Source organism: Macaca thibetana, chromosome 16 (genome assembly GCF_024542745.1).
Source record: "Macaca thibetana thibetana isolate TM-01 chromosome 16, ASM2454274v1, whole genome shotgun sequence".
In the NCBI taxonomy this organism is placed as follows: Eukaryota; Metazoa; Chordata; class Mammalia; order Primates; family Cercopithecidae; genus Macaca; species Macaca thibetana.
The window spans coordinates 27,086,481-27,107,640 of NC_065593.1; the positions used below are offsets into that span (position 1 = coordinate 27,086,481).

General features: G+C 40.1%; 1 protein-coding gene across 9 annotated transcripts in view; it reads left to right on the top strand.

Annotated features, from left to right (window-relative positions):
• Positions 1-21,160, top strand: part of ZNF207 (zinc finger protein 207) — a 33,086-nt gene that overhangs the window by 1,257 nt on the left and 10,669 nt on the right. For 2 of the 9 annotated variants that reach the window (XM_050763809.1, XM_050763808.1), the window contains exons 2-12: positions 708-834; positions 7,673-7,811; positions 10,234-10,401; positions 10,528-10,603; positions 11,103-11,150; positions 12,540-12,610; positions 15,055-15,212; positions 16,669-16,761; positions 17,744-17,986; positions 19,259-19,418; positions 19,562-19,708. In XM_050763809.1, the coding sequence (XP_050619766.1) occupies positions 708-834; positions 7,673-7,811; positions 10,234-10,401; positions 10,528-10,603; positions 11,103-11,150; positions 12,540-12,610; positions 15,055-15,212; positions 16,669-16,761; positions 17,744-17,986; positions 19,259-19,418; positions 19,562-19,708 (1,430 nt within the window). Of the gene's footprint in view, positions 1-707; positions 835-7,672; positions 7,812-10,233; positions 10,402-10,527; positions 10,604-11,102; positions 11,151-12,539; positions 12,611-15,054; positions 15,213-16,668; positions 16,762-17,743; positions 17,987-19,258; positions 19,419-19,561; positions 20,413-21,160 lie in introns of those variants that run through there. The other 7 variants (XM_050763807.1, XM_050763810.1, XR_007720273.1 and 4 more) reach the window with 7 other exon arrangements.

Sequence of the window (21,160 nt, forward strand, 5' to 3'; positions counted from 1 at the left end):
ATTGATTTTGTTTAGTTTTGTACGTAAAGGCGGCTTGTTACAGTACTGCATTTATTTATGTAACAGCTTTAAAAATAGCTTAAATACGGTTACGAATTCTGTAATGTGATTTTAGGAAAATCTGAGTAGTGAGGTAAGAATTCTGTTTTATTGATTTTATTGATATGTGAATTTAAATACATTGCTTGGCAACAAATTCATTCGGAATTGGAAACAGTTTTGTGGATTGTTCATTCGAAATTATGTGATTATTGTTCACCATGTAATCTTAGATTCTAAATATTGCTAAATTCCTAATCCAGTTATGGCTATCGTCTACGTATCTAGTGAAGTAATTGTCTAGACAGAACCTTGGGGATTTCTTAACTGAACTCCTTCCTGTCCTCAGTGTGCATTTGTAAATGTTGAAATATTTGTAACAAAAGTTTCACAGACATCTCTGTTGAACATAGGAATTTGACAAAGTATATTGCTGATGACTGATGTGTTTTTTGAGGTAGTGAAGAGAGATAGGCTTCTAGGAAATTGAAAATATTGAAATTACATGGCATGTGCAGTCCTTAATTGTGTAATAAATATCAAAAGCAGGGTTTCTGTACAGTACTATTTTGGTTTTAGCTGTTCCTATATTGTATTGTTATCCATGTGTTTTTATTACAGGCAGTGTCGTCATTATGCTGTTTTTGTGCCTTAACAGTATTGATCAGGTATTGTAATAGAGATTTTGATGATGAGAAGATCCTTATACAGCACCAAAAAGCAAAGCATTTTAAATGCCATATATGTCACAAGAAATTGTATACAGGACCTGGCTTAGCTATTCATTGCATGCAGGTAAGGATTTTTCTTCTGTATTTATTGTCCGCTTGTGATTTGGAAACAACTTAAAAGAATAATCTTTTTTATTTTTTTGAGTTTCAGTCTTGTCGCCCAGGCTGGAGTGCAGTGATGCAATCTCGGCTCACTGCAACCTCCGCCTCCCCAGTTAAAGTGATTCTTCTGCCTCAGCCTCCCGAGTAGCTGGGACTACAGGCACCCGCCACCATGCCTGGCTAATTTTTTGTATTTTTAGTACAGACTGGGGTTTCACCATGTTGACCAGGCTGGTCTTGAACTCCTGACCTCAGGTGATCTACCCACCTGGGCCTCCCGGAGTGCTGGGATTACAGGCATGAGCCACCGCGCCTGGCTGAAAGAATAATCATTTATTTCTCTGACAACTGTAATTTTTTTGTTGTTGTTGTTCATTTACTTACTGCAAAAGATAAGATAGCTAGTCAGCCTTAAAAAAAAAAATTGTTCGATAGCCATCAAGACAATAAACAAAACTGGCTTTTTATGTTTAAAGAGAGTTTATATTTGTATTTAGTTTGATAGTACCTTACTAGGGTAGATTGGTAACAGATTGAAATCACAAAATATTTCCTGAGTTCTTGGAGCAGAGAACAAGGATCAGCGATTTAGATTTTGTAGGTGGTCTGGCCATAAGGATTAATACTTAATTAGCTGTCATTACTCACTGCCATTGAAGGATTTGTTATTATCTGTAGCTTGGGGCTAGGCTAATTTCAGCAACTTATTTATTGGAATGGCAGCGTTGTATTCTTTGCTTCTAAGAGACGGCCTTGCTCTGTGGCCCAGGCTGGATTGCGGTGACATGGTTATGGCTCACTGCAGCCTCAAACTCCTGGGTTCTAGCCATCTTCCTGCCTCGTTCTCCCACAGCCCTGGGATTATAGGCATGAGCCATTGTGCCAGCCCAGAATTGTATTTCATTTAATAATTTCTAGGTTTCAACCAGGCACGGTGGCTCACGCCTGTAATCCCAGCACTTTCGGAGGCCGAGGTGGGCGTATCACAAGGTCAAGAGTTCAAGACCAACCTGACCAACATGATGAATACAAAAATTAGCCGGGTGTGGTGGGGTGTGCCTGTAATCCCAGCTACTGGGGAGTCTGAGGCAGGAGAATCATTTGAACCCTGGAGGTGGAGGTTGCAGTGAGCCGAGATGGCGCCACTGCATTCCAGCCTGGGCGACAGGGTGAGACTCCATCCCCAAAATAATAATAGTAATAGTAACAATAATTTCTAGGTTTCTTAAGTTCTTTTAGAAAATAGAGCATTGTAACTTACAGTTTTTAAGATCTAGTAAGTACCTTCATGTCTCATTCAACGTTATTCTACTTTTGCTTAGTCCTAGAGCCGTCTGTACTTTTGCTAAATTATACCTTAGAGAAATATGAGAAGATCAAATACCCAATCATTGGAAACTACTGTTGGTGGGAGGTAGGGAGACATGGTTTCTCTGGGTTTAAAGATAAATTGATATAGATCCTTTTTACTCCATATACTTTAACAACAATTTAATACTCACTTTAAAATGTTGACCAGGTGCGGTGGCTCACGCCTGTAATACCAGCACTTTGGGAGGCTGAGGCGGATGGATCACCTGAGGTCAGGAGTTTGAGACCAACCTGGCCAACATGGTGAAACCCCATCTCTACTAAAAATAGAAAAAATTAGCTGGGCGTGGTGGCGGGCGCCTGTAGTCCTGGCGTCCCAGGGGGCTGAAACAGGAGAATCACTTCAACCTGGAAAGTGGAGGTTGCAGTGAGCTGAGTTTGTGCCACTGCACTCCTCCAGCCTGGGTGACAGAGACTCTGTCTCAAAAAAAAAAAAAAAAATGTTAGAGAACCTACTACATGTTAGACCCACAGCTGTTCACTGTTGCGGCCACTAGTTACATGTGGCTATTTGAAATTCTATGAATAGCTAAATGTTCAGTGTCTCTGTCACGTAGCTAACTATTATATTGGATAATGTGGATAAGAACATTTTCTTTTGATTGATTGACAGGGTCTCACCCAGTTGCCCAGGCTGGAGTGCAGATCATAGCTCACTGCAGCTTTGAACTCCCTTACTCAAATGATCCTTCCACCTCAGCCTCCTGAGTACCTGGGACCACAGGTGTGTGCCACCATACCCGGCTATTTTTAAAATTTTAGTTTATAGAGACAGGGTCTCACTATGTTGCCTAGGCTGGTCTCCAACTCCTGGGATCAAGCGATTCTCCCACCTCAGCCTCCCAAAGTGGTGGAATTACAGTTGTGAGCCACTGTACCTGGCTGTTTTCTTTAATTCTGAATGAAATGGGGGTTTAAATAGAGATGTATGCTCTGTCACTCTGTCTCAAAAAAAATAAGTAAATAGAGTTTTGCTCTGTCTTGGGCTCACTGCAACCTCCGCCTCCTGGGATTAAGTGATTCTCGTGCATCAGCCTCCTGAGTAGCTAGAATTACAGGCGTGTACCACTGTGCCTGTCTGAGTTTTGTAGTTTTAGTAGAGATGGGGTTTTGCCACGTTGGCCAGGCTGGTCTTGAACTCCTGGCTTCACGTGATCCTGTCTCAGCCTCCCAGAGTGCTGGGATTACAGATATAAGTCACTGCAGCTGGCCTCCGTTAGACTTTTTTTTTTTTTTTTTTTTTTTTTTGAGATGGAGTCTCTTTTGCCCAGGCTGGAGTGCAGTGGCGCGATCTTGGCTCACTGCAACCTCTGCTCCCCGGGTTCAAGTGATTCTCCTGCCTCAGCCTCCCGAGTAGCTGGGATTACAGGTGCCTACCATTGTGCCTGGCTAATTTTTTTGTATTTTTAGTAGAGATGGGGTTTCAGCATCTTGGCCAGGCTGGTCTTGAACTCCTGACCTGATCCACCTTCCTTGGCCTCCCAAAGTGCTGGGATCACAGGCATGAGCCACAGCGTCCAGCATGTAAGACTTTTTTAAAAGGATTTTTCTGGCTGCAGGGTTGAAAGTAGAGTGCAGAGTACAGTGAGACCAGTTTAGAAGACTTGGAATATTACAGACAAGAGGAGATGGTAACAGAGACCAGAGTTTGATAGGTTAGATATGGGATATAAGAAAAACTGGAGTTAAGGGTGATCTCAAGATGGTCTGGCTAGGTGCGGTGGCTCACGCCTGTAATCAGCACTTTGAGAGGCCGAGTTGGACTAATCACTTGATCCTAATAGTTCGAGACTAGCCTGGACAATGTAATGAGACCCTATCTGTACAAAAAATGCAAAGTTGGGCGTGGTGGCACGTGCCTGTGTCCCAGCTACTGAGGAGGCTGAGGCAGGAAGGATCGCTTGGGCTAGGGAGGACAAGACTGCAATGAGCCGTGATAGCACTACTCGGCTTCAACTTGGGCTACAAGAGTGAGACCCTGTCTCAAAAATGTTTTATCTGAGCAGTGTGAAAAATGAGTTAGCATATATTGAAATGTGAAAAGCTACAGGAATAATAGACTTAAGAATGAGAATAAGGGAGGCCTGTGTTAATTTTGAGTGTAGGTATGTTTGAGGTCTATTAAATATTCAGACGGAAAGGTTACCTAAGCAGTTTGATGTACAGGTCAGGAATTCACAGAAGTTAAAACAGGAGATAGAAATGTGGAAGCATATAATGTAAGGGTGGCTAGTTTAAGCCATGCTACTAGATTTCCTTTCTAGGGAATCTAATGCGGATGGAAATTAGGTGCTCTCTGCTCTTGGCCACTTCCAACATTTGAAGGTCAGGAGATTAAAAGGAATCATCCAAGGAGATTGAAAGGTAGGAAAACCAAGAATAGTGCCCTGGAAGTCAATGATGTGTTTCAAGGAGTGACTTATTTAACTGAGTCAAATGCTGGTGGTTGGTTCAGTAAGAGGACTGAGACTGGGTTAATAAGGTCATTGGTGACTTGACAAAGAGTCATTGCTAAGAGTGGTGAGGGTGAAGTGTGATTACGGTGCTTTGAAGAGACAAAGGGAGAGGAAGCGGAGGCACTCTTAGGGAGTTGTCCTATATGAAGAGCAGAGAAGTGGTGTGGAAGCTGCAAGGAGGTTAGTTGAGAAACTGTTAGTAACATTATTAATTGTCTGAGTGCCTTTATTTAGTCCTATATTTTCACAGCAACCTGTGAGATAGGCCTGGCAGTTAAATCATACCAGTTTTATAGATGATAAACCCTAAGACATGATTAGTAAGTTAGGTGGTTACCTGCAGTTTCTCATCAATGCTTGCCTCCTGTCTTTTCAACCAAGACCCTATGACTTTGCTTGACAAGGTCCCAAGAAATCTAATTCTGGCTGTACCATAATAGATAACACCTTTAAATTAGTAAATTGTTGCCCTCAGAAATGTAGTGAAGATTAGTGTGTATGTGAATGTAATTGTTTATAGAATGCCTGTTGTGTCATCTCTTTAAGAATAGCAAAATATTCCAAAAATCCTTAGGAAACAGGGCAATTAAGTCACTTGTTGAGCCGCTTTATCCATAAATATTTTAATTGCTATATAAGGAATAGCTTTTAACAATCAGATATTAGCCGGGCGCGGTGGCTCAAGCCTGTAATCCCAGCACTTTGGGAGGCCGAGACGGGCGGATCACGAGGTCACAAGATCAAGACCATCCTGGCTAACACGGTGAAACCCCGTCTCTACTAAAAAATACAAAAAACTAGCCGGGTGAGGTGGCGGGTGCCTGTAGTCCCAGCTACTCGGGAGGCTGAGGCAGGAGAATGGCGTGAACCCGAGAGGCGGAGCTTGCAGTGAGCTGAGATCCGGCCGCTGCACTCCAGCCCGGGCGACAGAGCGACACTCCGTCTCAAAAAAAAAAAAAAAAACAAAACAAAAAGATATTAAGATAATTTCTGAGTTTGGTTTGCATGCCCCAGTTTCAAATCTTTAAGTGAGATACATTGCTAAGAAGAAAATACTTACCTTTTTGTAGTTACTTTTCTGTTCATACACGAAAATGTTTTATGAGGAAAGAAAAAATGAATGTTATTTGGGCGAGTATATCTAAGTCATTAGCCTAAATCAGGGCTTCTCAAACTTGAGCATGCATTAGCATTTCCAGAAAGACTTGATAGTCTAGACAGAATACTTTGACGTCTACTTCAGCAAAATGGCTTGCTGAAGAAACCAAGACTGGGAGGGATATTGGCAAAAGTTGTCCAGATCTGAAGATTAGAAACATTTATGTAGCAAAACAATATAGTGAGAAAAAAAAATCCCAGATTTTCAGTGTGTTGCAAGAAACATGTTGAAGTGCCTCAGGGCCGGGCATGGTGACTCACCGCTGTAACCCCAGCACTTTAGGACACTGAGGCGGGTGCATCCGTTGAGTTCAGGAGTTTGAGACCAGTGTGAGGAATGTAACAAAACCCCATCGCCACAGAAAATACAACACTTAGCCAGGCATGGCAGCGCACACACCTGTAGTCCCAGTTACTTGGGAGGCTCAGGTGGGAGGATGGCTTGAGCTTGAGAGGCAGAGGTTGCAGTGAGCTGAGATAATGCCACTGTACTCCTGCCTGGGCGGCAGAGTGAGACCCTGTCTTAAAAAAAAAAGTAAAATGCCTCACGTAACTCATTAGTTGCAAGTCATACTGATTGTAAATGTAACTTTTCTAGTTTGTAACCAGAGGCTTGTCTCAAGATCTGTACTTAGAAAATTTGCTATTGTAATTATTATTATTATTATTTTTGAGACAGAATCTCGCTCTCTTGCCCAGGCTACGGTGCCATGGTGCAGTCTCGGCTCACTGCAACCTCTGCCTCCCATGTTCAAGCGATTCTCCTGCCTCAGCCTCCTGAGTAGCTGGAATTACAGGTGCATGCCACCATGCCAGGCTAAGTTTTGTATTTTTTAGTAGAGACAGGGTTTCACCATGTTGGTCAGGCTGGTCTCAAACTCCTGACCTCGTGATCCGCCTGCCTTGGCCTCCCAAAGTGCTGGGATTGCAGGCGTGAGCCACCGCGCCCAGCTTTTTATTTTTTTATTTTTATTTTTGGAGACAGTCTCGCTGTTTCAGCCCAGGCTGGAATGCTCACTGCAACCTCTGCCTCCTGTGTTCAAGTTATTCTCATGCCTCAGCCTGTCCAGTGGTTGGGATTACTGGTATGCACCACCACGCCTAGCTTTTTTTTATTTTTATTTTTGAGGGACTCTTCCCTCTGTCGTGCAGACTGGATTGCAGTGTTGCGATCTCAGCTCACTTCAAGCGATTCTCCCTCTTCAGCCTCCTGAATGGCTGGTATTACAGGCACCCCCCATCACGCCCAGCTAATTTTTGTATTTTTGGTAGGAACAGGGTTTTGCCATGTTGACCAGGCTGGCCTCAAACTCCTGACTCAGGTGAACCACCATCTCGGCCTCCCCAGTGCTGGGATTACAGGTGTGAGCCACCTCACCTGGCTATATTGTAATTCTAATATGAGGCTGTTTCCTAATCTTTTCTTAATTCACATGTGAAACATCCCTGATTTGGATAGGACTACTAGTTACTGCTAATAATTGAAGTAATCAAGATTATATGATAAACTTGAAAGAATGTTTATTGAATGTTTACTGTGTGTTAGACGTCTGGCCAAGTATTTTTTATATATAGTATTTAATCCTAAAAACAACTCTACAAGTTAGCTACTATATAGATGAAGTAAACAGGCTTAGAGGTCCACTGACATGCTTGATATCAGTCACAGAGCTAGTGAATGGCAAAACTGGGAATTGACCCTACATGGCCTCACCATAGAACATTTATTCTTTAACATTATACTAAGTAGTCTTTGATTAATTCATAATTATTCTTAAAAAAAGACTTTTATCTAATGGAAATTGTTGTTGTTAGGTACATAAAGAAACAATAGATGCCGTACCAAATGCAATACCTGGAAGAACAGACATAGAATTGGAAATATACGGTATGGAAGGTATTCCAGAAAAAGACATGGATGAAAGACGACGACTTCTTGAGCAGAAAACACAAGGTAAATATTGGGATAAATTTTCTTTTGTTTTTTTTTTTTTGTTTTTTGTTTTTTGAGAACAGAGGCTTACTCTGTCCAGCCAAGGCTGGAGTACAGTGGTGTGATCTCGGCTCTCTGCATCTTCTGCCTCCGGGGTTTAAGTGATTCTTTTTTTTTTTTTTTTTTTTTTTTTTTTTTTGACGTGGAGTCTTGCTTTGTTGCCAGGCTGTAGTGCAGTGGCATGATCTCAGCTCACTGCACTGCAACCTGTGCCTCCCAGGTTCAGGTGATAATCTTGCCTCGGCCTCCTGAGTAGCTGGGGAATACAGGCATGCACCACCACGCCTGGCTAATTTTTGTGGTTTTAGTAGCTAATTTTTGTGGTTTTACCATGTTGGCCAGGCTGATCTTGAACTCCAGGCCTTAAGTGGTGATCTGCCCGCTTTGGCCTCCCAAAGTGCTGGGATTACAGGCGCAAGCCACCGTGCCCAGCCTTAAGTGATTATTGTGCCTCAGCCACCTGAGTAGCTGGGATTACAGGTTTGTGCCACCACACCCAGCTGATTTTTGTTTGCTTTTGTTTTTGAGACAGAGTCTCTGTTGCCCAGGCTGGAGTGCAGTGGTATGATCTCGGCTCACCACAACCTCCGCTTCCCAGGTTCAAGCGATTCACCTGCCCCAGCCTCTGGAGTAGCTGGCATTAGAGGTGCCCACAACCACACCTGGCTAATTTTTGTATTTTTAGTAGAGAGGGGTTTCACCATGTTGGTCAGGCTGGTCTCGAACTCCTGACCTCGTGATCTGCTCCTTACCTAGTGATCTACCCGCCTCGGCCTCCCAAAGTGCTGGGATTACAGGCGTGAGCCACCTTGCCCGGCTTGTATTTTTTTTTTTTTTTTAATTTATTTGTTTATTTTGAGACAGAGTCTAGCTGTTGGCCAGGCTGGAGTGTAGTGACATGATTTCAGTTCACTGCAACCTCAGCTTCACAGGCTGAAGTGATTCTCGTGCCTCAGCTGCTCAGCTGGGATTTCAGGCGTGTACCACTATTCCCAGCTTTTTTTTTTTTTTTTTTTTTTTTCTGTGTTTTCAGTAGAGACAGTGTTTCACCATGTTGCCTAGGCTGTTCTCAAACTCTTGGCCTCAAGTGATCCACCCGCCTCAGCTTCCCAAAGTGCTGGGATTACAGACCTGAGTCACCACACTTGGCCTAGTTTTTTTTTTATATTTTTTTAGTAGAAACGGCGTTTCACCATGTTGGTCAGATTGGTCTCAAACTCCTGACCTCAAGCAGTCTACCTGCCAAGGCCTCCCAAAGTGCTGGGATTACAGGTGTGAGCCACCATCTCTCTCCCCTTGTAATAATATTCTTTTTTCAGCCTCACTGAAGCCCATAGTTACTATTTTCAATTATAAATGTAATGGTAGGTTAGTTGCAGTGGCTCACACCTGTCATCCCAGCACTATGGGCAGGCGGTGCAGGAAGACTGCTTGAGCCTAGAAATTGGGAGACCAACCTGGGCAATAGAAAGTGACACGCTGTCTTTACAAAAAAATATAAAAATTAGCTGGGCGTGGTGGCACATGCCTGTAGTCTCAGCTGAGGTGGGAGTATGTCTTGAGCCCTGGGGGTTGAGGCTTCAGTGAGCTGTGAATTCTCCGCTGTGAATTCTCCACTGCAGCCGGGGTAACAGAGTGAGATCCTATCTAGGTAAATTAATTGATTAGTCACTTAATAGATAAGATAGATAAAATTGAATGGTAGATCTATCTATTTGGAATTTTAAATTTGAGCTCTGTTTTTGAAGACATGTACTTGATTGGTATATATGCAGTACCATTTGGATCATTCCATTTTCTTATATTATTGTTCATAATTGAATTCCAAATAGAATTAACAAGTGTTAAGGCATATGAAAATGAAGGACCCCCTATAATTTCGGTGCTTTAGGTGGCTGAGGCAGTAGGATCAATTGAGGCCAAAAGTTCGAGACCTCATCTTTACCAAAAATAATAATAATAATAATAATAATAATTTTTTAAAAAGGCCTGGTGTTGTGGCATTTGCCTGCAGTCCCAGCTACTTGGGAGACTGAGGCGGGAGCATCACTTCAGCCCAGGAGTTTGAGAGTGCAGTGAGCTGCAGTTGTGCCATTGCTTTCCAGCAATGCTTGTCACAGAGCAAGACCCTACTAAAAATTTAAAAGAAAAAATACTGATTTAGGATAATCATTTTACCTTTTATGGGACAGGGAAAGAACGTTAACCTTGTTTAATATAGGGTGAAAACACATTTGAAGAACATAGAGCAATATTGAATTTTGGGGGAAGAAAAATCTCATGAACTAATTTTACCAATATAAGTATTTTTAAATATTGAATGTTGTAAGTAAACTTTCTTAGTTTTTACTCCATGGAAATAATTAAGATTTTTTTGTAACAGAAAGTCAAAAAAAGAAACAACAAGATGATTCTGATGAATATGATGATGATGACTCTGCAGCCTCAACTTCATTTCAGCCACAGCCTGTTCAACCTCAACAAGGTTATATTCCCCCAATGGCACAGCCAGGACTGCCACCAGTACCAGGAGCACCAGGAATGCCTCCAGGTAGCATATAGGATTGCTTAAAATCTTACATTTTTAGGGCATTATTTATATTGTATCAAAGTATTACTTTCTTCCCCCTGACTCTTTAATATTTGTTATTATTTTGATTGAAATTCTTGCTTGTAGGCATACCTCCATTAATGCCAGGTGTTCCTCCTCTGATGCCAGGAATGCCACCAGTTATGCCAGGCATGCCACCTGGGTAAGAAAATTTTTTTATTTATCTTGTAGGCTTGTGCCTAGTAATCTTTTTCAATTTGGATGTTATATGAATGAAATGTTAGTTTTCATTTTTTGCTTTAGAAGAAGGTATGGGCTATATAAATCTTGTCTAATAAAGGGATCAACCAATAAATTTAAGGAGTATAAATTTGCCTCTGAATAATAGATTTTTGGGTTTTAGGGTATATGTAAGCAACCATCTACTTCAATTGCATTTACTGTGATTAAAGTAGTTGGTTATTTATAGACTTGCGTTTCTGAGATTCAGAACTATCTGTGACACTTTGTAGTTGCGACAAGAAGCAGACAAACTCTGTAAATGATTTATTTGTCAAAGCATCAAAACTAAAATGAGTATGAGGTGCTTGTGCCCATCACTTTTACTTAAATATTGTTGGATGTGAGAGGTATACAATACACTTTCCCACTGTATTTTGAAAATCACAGTTAGATTTTGATTTTGTCATACATTTTCACAGATTGCATCATCAGAGAAAATACACCCAGTCATTTTGCGGTGAAAACATGTAAGCATCTCATTCATAATGTAATTCAGGAGGTATAATGATACTGTCATTTTTTTTATGTGTGTGTTTAATGGTATCTATTCAGTTGACTTCAGAAATTTTCTAACCTTCCTCACTAAAACTTGAAAGCTAATTAACACAGGTCTCTTAAAGAAGGAAAATAAAACATCTTTTAGGAAATAGTAATAGACCCATATAAACATACTTCAAACGTGCAGTGATTTTTCTCCAAACTATTAAAAGTAATGGGACCTGATAATAAGGGTTAGTATTTAAGAAAGACTATATTCTGTGAAATGTACTTTATTATCATAGGATGTAATGGAATTTTCTAATCTATCAATAGAAGTTAATCTTCTGATAAAAATTTTAAATCAAGAATTGAATTTGCCCACAAAAAATTTAAAAATTTTGAAGAAAATTGACCAATTTGTCGTTTTTTAAGTGAATTGGACACTGATATTTGAAGGTGAGCTCTTTTAGGGGAAAAAAATGAATGGGTTGTGTTTTTAAGTCATGGTTTAGTGTTAGGTAGTTATTGTAAATATTAGGCCATCTGATTTTACTTTTGAGTGTCTTTAATTTTGGTGGTAGCATTTCCTTCCTCTAAAAATGTGTGTGTGTGTGTGTGTGTGTGTATGTATTTGAGACAGGGTGTCTTACTCTGTCGCCCAGGCTACAGTGCAGTGGTGCAGTCACAGCTTACTGCAACCTTGACTTCCTGGGCTCAGGTGATCCTCCCACCTCAGCCCCCTGAGTATCTGGGACTACAGGCACACAGTACTGCACCCAGCTAATGTTTGAAATTTTTTTAAAAAAGATACTTTTTTAAAAAAGATATGGTCTCACTTTTTGTCCAGCCTAGGTTCAAGCAGTCCTTGAGCGTTGGCCTCTCAAAAGTTCTGGGATTGCAGGCGTGAGCTGCTGCACCTAGCCAGATAAAAAAATCTCATTTCAAAGGGTACATTCATTCAGTCTTTTCCTTTTCAAAATCTGACACAACTCTAAAATAGAGATTTCTTCTTTTTATTTAATACTCTGTGTGGATATTTTACAAGTGGAAAAAGTGGTAATTTTGCTTTCCATTACACGTATTTTAGATGAGGTCTCTTATATATATTGAGAGTATATTTGTTCTCAATGACTTTAAATGTTTTGTCAACATTTTTTTTTTCTTTTATTGGTAAACCAAAGAGTTTGCTGGGTTTTAAAAAATTTATTTTGATAGGATTGTTACAGTGTGTTGTGTGTTCTTTCAGCTTGATTCATATCAATATTAGAGGTCAGATTCAAGTCTATCTAGTGTTGTTTCAGGCTTTAGCCAGAATATTTTTTAATGGTTTATGCTGTTCATTAACTTACTGTTTCTTGAAATTTGCTTTCTAATAGAATGATGCCAATGGGTGGAATGATGCCACCTGGACCAGGAATACCACCTCTGATGCCTGGAATGCCACCAGGTATGATATGTTAGACAATTTCCTTTTAATATGATGTACAGGCTTTAATTCTAAGTTTTTTTAGACATCTGTGGGCATTGGTATAATGAAATTTAAAAATTTCCGTAAGTTGCAAGTTCCTGTGAGAAGTGTTATATGGGCCCTATTTACAAAAATGTATTTTAGTGGATATCTGAAGACCATGGCCCTTTCTTGAAGTTTGAAATAGATGGTAGGTTTCAAAGCAGCCAAAGTGAGTCATGGCCTATGTGCTGAATCTCATGTACTTAAGAGCACTTGTATTTGTTAGGAATATTTTAGACAAGTAATAGAGAAATCCAACAAACTTTTTTTTTTTTTTTGAGACGGAATCTCACTCTCACCCAGGCTGGAGCATGCTCTTGGTTCACTGCAACCTCTGCTTCCAGGGTTCCAGTGATTCTCTTGCCTCAGCTTCCCGAGTAGCTGGGAGTACAGGCACCCACTACCACACCTGGCTCATTTTTGTATTTTCGTAGAGACGGGGTTTCGCCATGTTGGCCAGGCTGGTCTCAAACTCCTGACCTCAGGTTATCCACCTGCCTTGGCCTCCCAAAGTGTTGGGATTACAGGTGTGAGCCACTGCGCGCGGCTCCAACAAACTGTATTAAACGGTGTAGGCATTTATTGTCTCAGTCAACGAACTGAGTGGCTCAGTGATACTTATTAACCCATGCTTTTTTGACTTTGCTAATCTTAGCTTGTTTTCCTCAGAAATGTCATTTGGTTATAAGACAGCTCAGACAAGAAGCGGTGTCAGTAGTAGTGCACTCTCCATTTTCTTTTTTTCCTTTTTTTTTTTTTGAAACAGGGTGTTGTTCTGATACCTGGGCTGATGTGCCGTGGCACGATCATAGCTCACTGCAGCCGGATAGCCTCCCAAAATGCTGAGATTACAGGTGTGAGTGAGCTGCAGCACTTGACCTCCTTTTTCTTCTATTTGGAAGCAAAATAACTTTCCCAGAAGCGCCTTAGCTCCTTACATATTATGTTGTGAGGGAACCTGGGAAATTAAGTATATAGAATTTGGCCTATGAAGCAGGAAATACAGCACAAGGAAAGGGAGGGATTCAGTTGGCCAGCAAGGAGGGATTCAGTTGGCCAGCGAGGTACACCACACGAGGCTGTTTCTTTCTTTTTTTCTTTTCTTTTCTTTTTTTTTTTTAGATGGAATCTTGCTCTGTCACCCAGGCTGGAGAGCAGTGGTGTGATCTCAGCTCACCACAACATCCGCCTCCTGGGTTCAAGCGATTCTCTCCTGCCTCAGCCTCCTGAGTAGCTGGGATTACAGGCATGTGCCACCACGCCCGGCAAATTTTTGTATTTTTAATAGAGATGGGGTTTCACTGTGTTGGTCAAGCTGGTCTCGAACTCCTGACCTCTTGATCCACCTGCGTCAGCCTCCCAAAGTGCTGGGATTATAGGCGTGACCCATCGCACCCGGCCCTAGCCTGGTTTTTATGTTGGTGTGTTTGCAATCCGTAGCATATTTAGAGTGCTGAAAATAATTGATGTAAAGGGACACAGGAAAAATAAAGCATCAACAAAATACGAATAATTGCCTGGCGGCTCCATATACATTATGTTGTGATACATATTTAGGTATTTAAAAGAATACAGAATAATAATTGATGTTCATTTGATAATATGAAGTCATTAAAAGTTTTGTCATGGCCGGGCGCGGTGGCTCAAGCCTGTAATCCCAGCACTTTGGGAGGCCGAGACGGGCGGATCATGAGGTCAAGAGATCGAGACCATCCTGGCTAACATGGTGAAACCCTGTCTCTACTAAAAAACACAAAAAACTAGCCGGGCGAGATGGCGGGCGCCTGTAGTCCCAGCTACACGGGAGGCTGAGGTAGGAGAATGGCGTGAACCTGGGAGTCAGAGCTTGCAGTGAGCTGAGATCTGGCCACTGCACTCCAGCCTTGGGCGACAGAGTGAGACTCTGTCTCAAAAAAAAAAAAAAAAGTTTTGTCATGTTGAGGAAGTTTAAAGAATGTAGTAGTGATGTGTTTAACTTTGGAAAAGTTTTTATTGTTCGTGGTATTTGATTCATAGAGTTTTTATTGTAATTTGCACTAGAGTTCAGGGAACATTTAAATATCTGTCTTGTAGATGATTGAAATAATTATTTTATATATTGCAAGAAGTTTGCTAAGTCATTAGGATCAGTAAGCATAATTGCCAGATGTTTTGTGCATGCAGCAGAGTCTAGTGTTATCTTCCACTTTGTAAAATTCTGAAGCAGTCCAAAGGAAGGGAAAATTTGAGGTAAGAATATTGCATGGGGCAAATGCCTGAGTTCCTTGGATTTAATCGAGTCATTGAGCAGTTAATTGTTCATAACTTTGTAGTATAGAAGTGTTTTTTCCTACACTAAATATTTCAGTGACTCAGTTTCCCCAAACATTTCTTCTCTGCAGGTATGCCCCCACCTGTTCCACGTCCTGGAATTCCTCCAATGACCCAAGCACAGGCTGTTTCAGCGCCAGGTATTCTTAATAGACCACCTGCACCAACAGCAACTGTACCTGCTCCGCAGCCTCCAGTTACTAAGCCTCTTTTCCCCAGTGCTGGGCAGGTAAGGTGAAAATCCTGTAAAGGAGCGCGCTTAAAGATAAAGTACAGTTGTTTACAGAAGTCTTTGAAATTCTCGTAGGTCAGTTTTTTTTTCGTTTATAATATTTTTAATATTATTTATTAAATGTACTAAAAGGTGGCTTATCCACTTCCATGTTTACACACTGATTTCCTCTACCCATAAAAGGTTAAATGGAGCCAAAGTTAGTATGTTACTTTTTCATAGTTGTGAACCCTATTTATTGTTAGTTTTTTTTTTTTTTTTTTTGAGACGGAGTCTCACGCTGTTGCCCAGGCTGGAGTGCAGTGGCGCGATCTCGGCTCACTGCAAGCTCCGCCTCCCGGGTTCCCGCCATTCTCCTGCCTCAGCCTCCTGAGTAGCTGGGACTACAGGCGCCCGCCACCGCGCCCGGCTAATTTTTTGTATTTTTAGTAGAGACGGGGTTTCACTGTGGTCTCGATCTCCTGACCTTGTGATCCGCCCGCCTCGGCCTCCCAAAGTGCTGGGATTACAGGCTTGAGCCACCGCGCCCGGCTTTTTTTTTTTTTTTAAGCTAATGAAAGTTTAATATCTGGAGTGTTTAGAAGTTTTCCTTTGCTAGCTGAACTGTGAATGGAAGGACAGCAAAGTCAAAGATGAGCATTCCTAAGATGGTAGCAAATTATTTGTCAGGCTCTGCCTCTAGTATGGAACAGTGATGAGCTACAATGCCACACTTGTGCTAAAATGGCGTAATTTAATGGCTTTTGACCTAGGCACACTTGTATTTCTTACTGGTCTTTTTTCAAAGCTTTTACAACTTTTTTTCCGGAGCATAAGTGAAAGATGCTTCTGTTCTATGTAGTGTGCACATAATGGTTAACACCTTTGCTTTTTTTCCTCGTTTCATTGAGAATTAAGCAGATTCAGGTTTAATTTATTCAGAATTTAGATCAGGATGTATGTTTATTCATTTTCTTTTTTAGATTATCCCTTAGATTTTTTTTTAACTGTTTTTTCTGTTTGTGGGTGCTAAATTAAAAGCATTTTCTTTAAGTGCCTTTTATTAAGCACATTAACCTAGCTTTATGGTGGACGGGAATTTTATGTATTGAGAGATGTAAAATTTGGCAAAAATCTTTTTGTAGAGAATCATTGATACAGAATTGGATTGAAGTGTCAGTATTTATACATAATTATTCTCAGTTTCAGGTATCATTCTTGAAATAATGCAAAACACAGTTTTAGAAAAGCTAGTTAACTAGGTTTTATTGGTATAGAATTAAAATTTTGAGGCTCATACTTTAATCTTGTTTATTGTAAATGCATTAACTGCCTGTCTTTTAAAGTAAATGACATTTGATTGCATTAAATTTTGCATTTACAAATATGCAATCTACTAGAAAGTCTACCACATGGCTTATTTTGACCCATTTGTTTGGAGACTTTTCATTGTTTCCTTTCTTTTATGCTACAGATGGGGACACCTGTCACAAGCTCAAGTACAGCTTCATCCAATTCAGAAAGTCTGTCTGCATCTTCTAAAGCTCTGTTTCCTAGCACAGCACAAGTACGCAGGAAGTTGCAGTTTAAAATTGTTAAAATGGCTTTATAACTTAACCCTTTGGACCCTACTTAAAAAATGAATATTTTTCCAAAAATATACTGTTTACTTTTTTAAAGCAAAATTAATGCCGTATAAGTCAAATGGTATTTAAAAATTTTAATTCATGCTAAAAAAACTACCCCGAACTCTTGTGGTTCTAAAGGGTTAAAAGCATGTAAGCAGTAAATGCATTATAGTGGCCAATGGTTAGCCTGATGCATGATTAAGCTATTTTGATTTGTGCTGTTTAATGCATCACATTTAATGTAAGAAAATTTAATACATTGCTTTGGTTCTAAAGTTGGCCTAGTCTACATGTTTTAGATGTGTGGTATTATGAAAAGTAACACATTTGTTTGGTAACTTGTTACTTTAAAAGATCCTGCTAAATTAATCCTTTTGTCCTTGATAATTATCCAGCCATTGTTAATTTGGAGGGGATTATATATATAAAGAATACTACTAAAGGATGTATCTTTAATATGTCACCATTTACACTCGTTCATGTTATACTTAGTAACTGGAATTTAAACTCTCATTCTGTAGTTTTTTGGTTTTTTAGCTGTTTGATAGATTAATAACTAAACTTATTAATAGAACAGTAAAAATAGAACACATGCTATTCTATTATACTGTATTTCAGCAATCTGGAATAAATACAGAGCATTGTCAATTTAATTTTTGGTGAAGAGGTAGAAGACATCTAACAAGTTAAATATAGTCTTATTTCCATTGCTGTGTTGTGGGTGTGACTTTAACCCAGCATCTTTTGATGTTTGTATGGGTTATCTTGAATTTTGTGGAGTGTTTATCACATGTTAACTTTGTTTTAATTTCATTTAAAGTTTGGTGCTTTGATGTTGATGTCTTGTTTTAAGTTAAACTGTTGTAGATATAGTTAATTTTGGGTTTTGAGGTTTTGTTGACGAAGTATTGTATTTTACAGGCTCAGGCAGCTGTCCAAGGACCTGTTGGTACAGATTTCAAACCCTTAAATAGTACCCCTGCAACAACTACAGAACCCCCAAAGCCTACATTCCCTGCTTATACACAGTCTACAGCTTCAACCACTAGTACAACAAATAGTACTGCAGCTAAACCAGCAGCTTCAATAACAAGTAAGCCTGCTACACTCACAACAACTAGTGCAACCAGTAAGTTGATCCATCCAGATGAGGATATATCCCTGGTAAGTTGTTTTTAGTTTTCTACTAGCAGCATTTAATTTAAAGCCATTATAGCAGTTTGTCCCTTTAAAAAGTGTTAATTTGTACTCAGATGGACTGTGATCTGGTTTAATGCTAACTAAGTGGTTTTTGCCATTCTGAATCTTAAGAAATCATAAAATACTTAAAGTGAATGGATATTGCATGTTTTGGTCTTAGGTGCTTTCTATCCCCTTCCTCCAGACTGTTTCTAAAAGAAGACAGCAAGTCAGGTTCTTAACTCTCTTAAAAATCATTTTAGTTAAACATAAGTTTGCACATGTTAATTGAAGAAACGTTAAGTGTGAAGTAGAATCTGCAGATCCCTTAAGTCCCGTATAAAGGAATTAATTTTGAGTTAATGTTTAGAATGTTGATAACGGCTGGGCATGGTGGCTCACGCCTATAATTCCAGCACTTTGGGAGGCCAAGACAGGCGGATCACAAGACAGACAAATGACACATCATTAGTTTAAGACTAGCCTGGCCAACATGGTGAAACCCCATCAATACAAAAATTACCCGGGTGTGGTGGCGGGTACCTGTAATCCCAGCTACTGAGGAGGCTGAGGCAGGATAATCAGTTGAACCTGGGAGGCATAGGTTGCATTGAGCCAAGATTACCCACTGCACTCTAGCCTGGGCAACAGAATAAGACTCCATCTTGAAAAATGAAAATAGAATGTTGGCCCGGCGCAGTGGCTCACACCTATAATCCCAGCACTTTGGGAGGCTGAGGCTGGTGGATCACCTGAGGGTCGGGAGTTCGAGACCAGCCTCACCAACATGTAGAAACACCATCTCTACTAAAAATACAAAATTAGCTGGGCATTGTGGCGCATGCCTGTAATCCCAGCTACTCGGGAGGCTGAGGCAGCAGAATCACTTGAACCCGGGAGGCGGAGGTTGCAGTGAGCCGAGACCTGGCCATTGCACTCAAGCCTGGGCAACGAGCAAAACTCCATCTCAAAAAAAAAAAAAAAAAATGTTAACAATACTTAATTAGTTTCTTGTTGAAGCAATTTGTAATTCCTGGAAAGTTGTTAGCCATGCTTCAAGTTTACAAATAGGTGAAGTTTTAAGGTATCTAGAGTTTAAGTAGTTGGATTGGTTTGTCTGGCAAAAGTAAACAGTTGGGATGTAAGGGTAAATTTTTGAAAATTACTCTTAACGTTGTAAGATTTTAGATGCATGCCTTTATGCTTGATGAGCCTCTACATTTGAGTATTTAGCCTTGTGCTTATTTTTATTCCCAGGAAGAGAGAAGGGCACAGTTACCTAAATATCAACGTAATCTTCCTCGGCCAGGACAGGCCCCCATCGGTAATCCACCAGTTGGACCAATTGGAGGTATGATGCCACCACAGCCAGGCATCCCACAGCAACAAGGAATGAGACCCCCAATGCCACCTCATGGTATTCCTCTTTTTATGTTTATCATATTTAGTGGATTTTCTAAGTTCATGCATAAAATATTAAATTTATCTGCAGTATACATTGCATTTAAAAGTACAATACGTAACAATCTATTTTTTGTGTTTGAAATTCTTGTTTTTTAGGTCAGTATGGTGGTCATCATCAAGGCATGCCAGGATACCTTCCTGGTGCTATGCCCCCGTATGGGCAGGGACCGCCAATGGTGCCCCCTTACCAGGGTGGGCCTCCTCGACCTCCGATGGGAATGAGACCTCCTGTAATGTCGCAAGGTGGCCGTTACTGATCTTACTTCATCCAGTCTAATAGGTTTGGAGATTAAACCTTTTCTCAACTTGTGCTGTTTATATAGCCAAGCTTCCGTCAATAAGGCTTCATTGTGACTTTAACAAACATTATCTTCCCACATACCAGGAACTATTGGACATTTATTTTACATGGGAAAAATTATTTGGAATAATAAAGCAGGAACTTTTCCTGAAGTTGCAATTTATACTGTATGGCTTCTTTTTCATGTTTCATCTAGGTTTTTAGAAGTGAAGTATAGTAAATTTGGTTCGTTAAATTGTGAAGGCGCTGGAATTACATGAACATACCACCTTAATAAAGGCAAGTTCTGTAAGCTTACATTGCTATTTGTAAAGTTTGCCTTCACAGCATTTCAGATGCTGTTGGACTTCATGTCCCCAACCTAGCTTGGTGAGGGCTGTAACTGTTTCCAAGTACTTGTACATTGGAAGGCTGAATGTGTAACAATATTTAATGTATTTAGAGTTCCTCATGTTGCAGGGTTTAAGAAATCTGACCCACCAAGGTCATGTGACTTTTCTGTACTGTTAAACTTCATTGTAATAAAATGAGAGAAAAATTTATGCCTTTTTATTCATAACCCAGCTGTGGACCACTGCCTGAAAGGTTTGTACAGATGCATGCCACAGTAGATGTCCACATAATAAAATTTATAGTTACCAATGCAGTTTTGATATATCATTGGATTCTGTCTTTTGAGTTGTAGGTTATTTCTTAGCTGCATGTTTTAAACTGAATATACATAGAGTTGTATGTTAATGTTTCAGTTAAGAGAAAAACTTAGATACATGAGTCATTACCTAATGGGTATGAAATCTTTATAATCACCTTTCCACCCTCTTTGGTGTCAGTACACATCACGTGTCATAGATACTTAAAATGTAAATGCTAACACTTTTCCTGCTGAGATGTTTAGAGCCTAGTGCCAGACCCATTCATTTCCTTTTGATTATTTTTGAGACTTCAGTACTGCATGGACCTCAGAAGCTTTTCAGGTACAAACTTCTAGAAGCTTAGGTGCATGCAGTAATAGCTTCTTGTGCTGTTAATGAGTTGTAATGTATTATTCTAAGTGTAATGCTGAGAATCTAAATGTGTCTCTGTTGGGATGGTTAACAGATGGGTTGGCAATTTTTAATTTTATTATGTTCCTGGAAGATTACATTATTCATTTGAGTACCTTCTGTTATTAAGCCTAGGTAGCCTTACTGTGCAACGTTTTATCCTTGGAAATTTTGAATGTTGTGTTCTTACAGAGAGCTTTTCTGTAGAGATGACTGCTATTCAGTATTTTGTGTTACAACCTCTTAATAGCTCTTGTGGACCTTTTTGGGATCTGTTTTTCTGATCTTTACTTTTGCAGGGTAGTTTTATGATTTTTTAGGCATCAAATAACCTGTGCAAAGTATTAATAT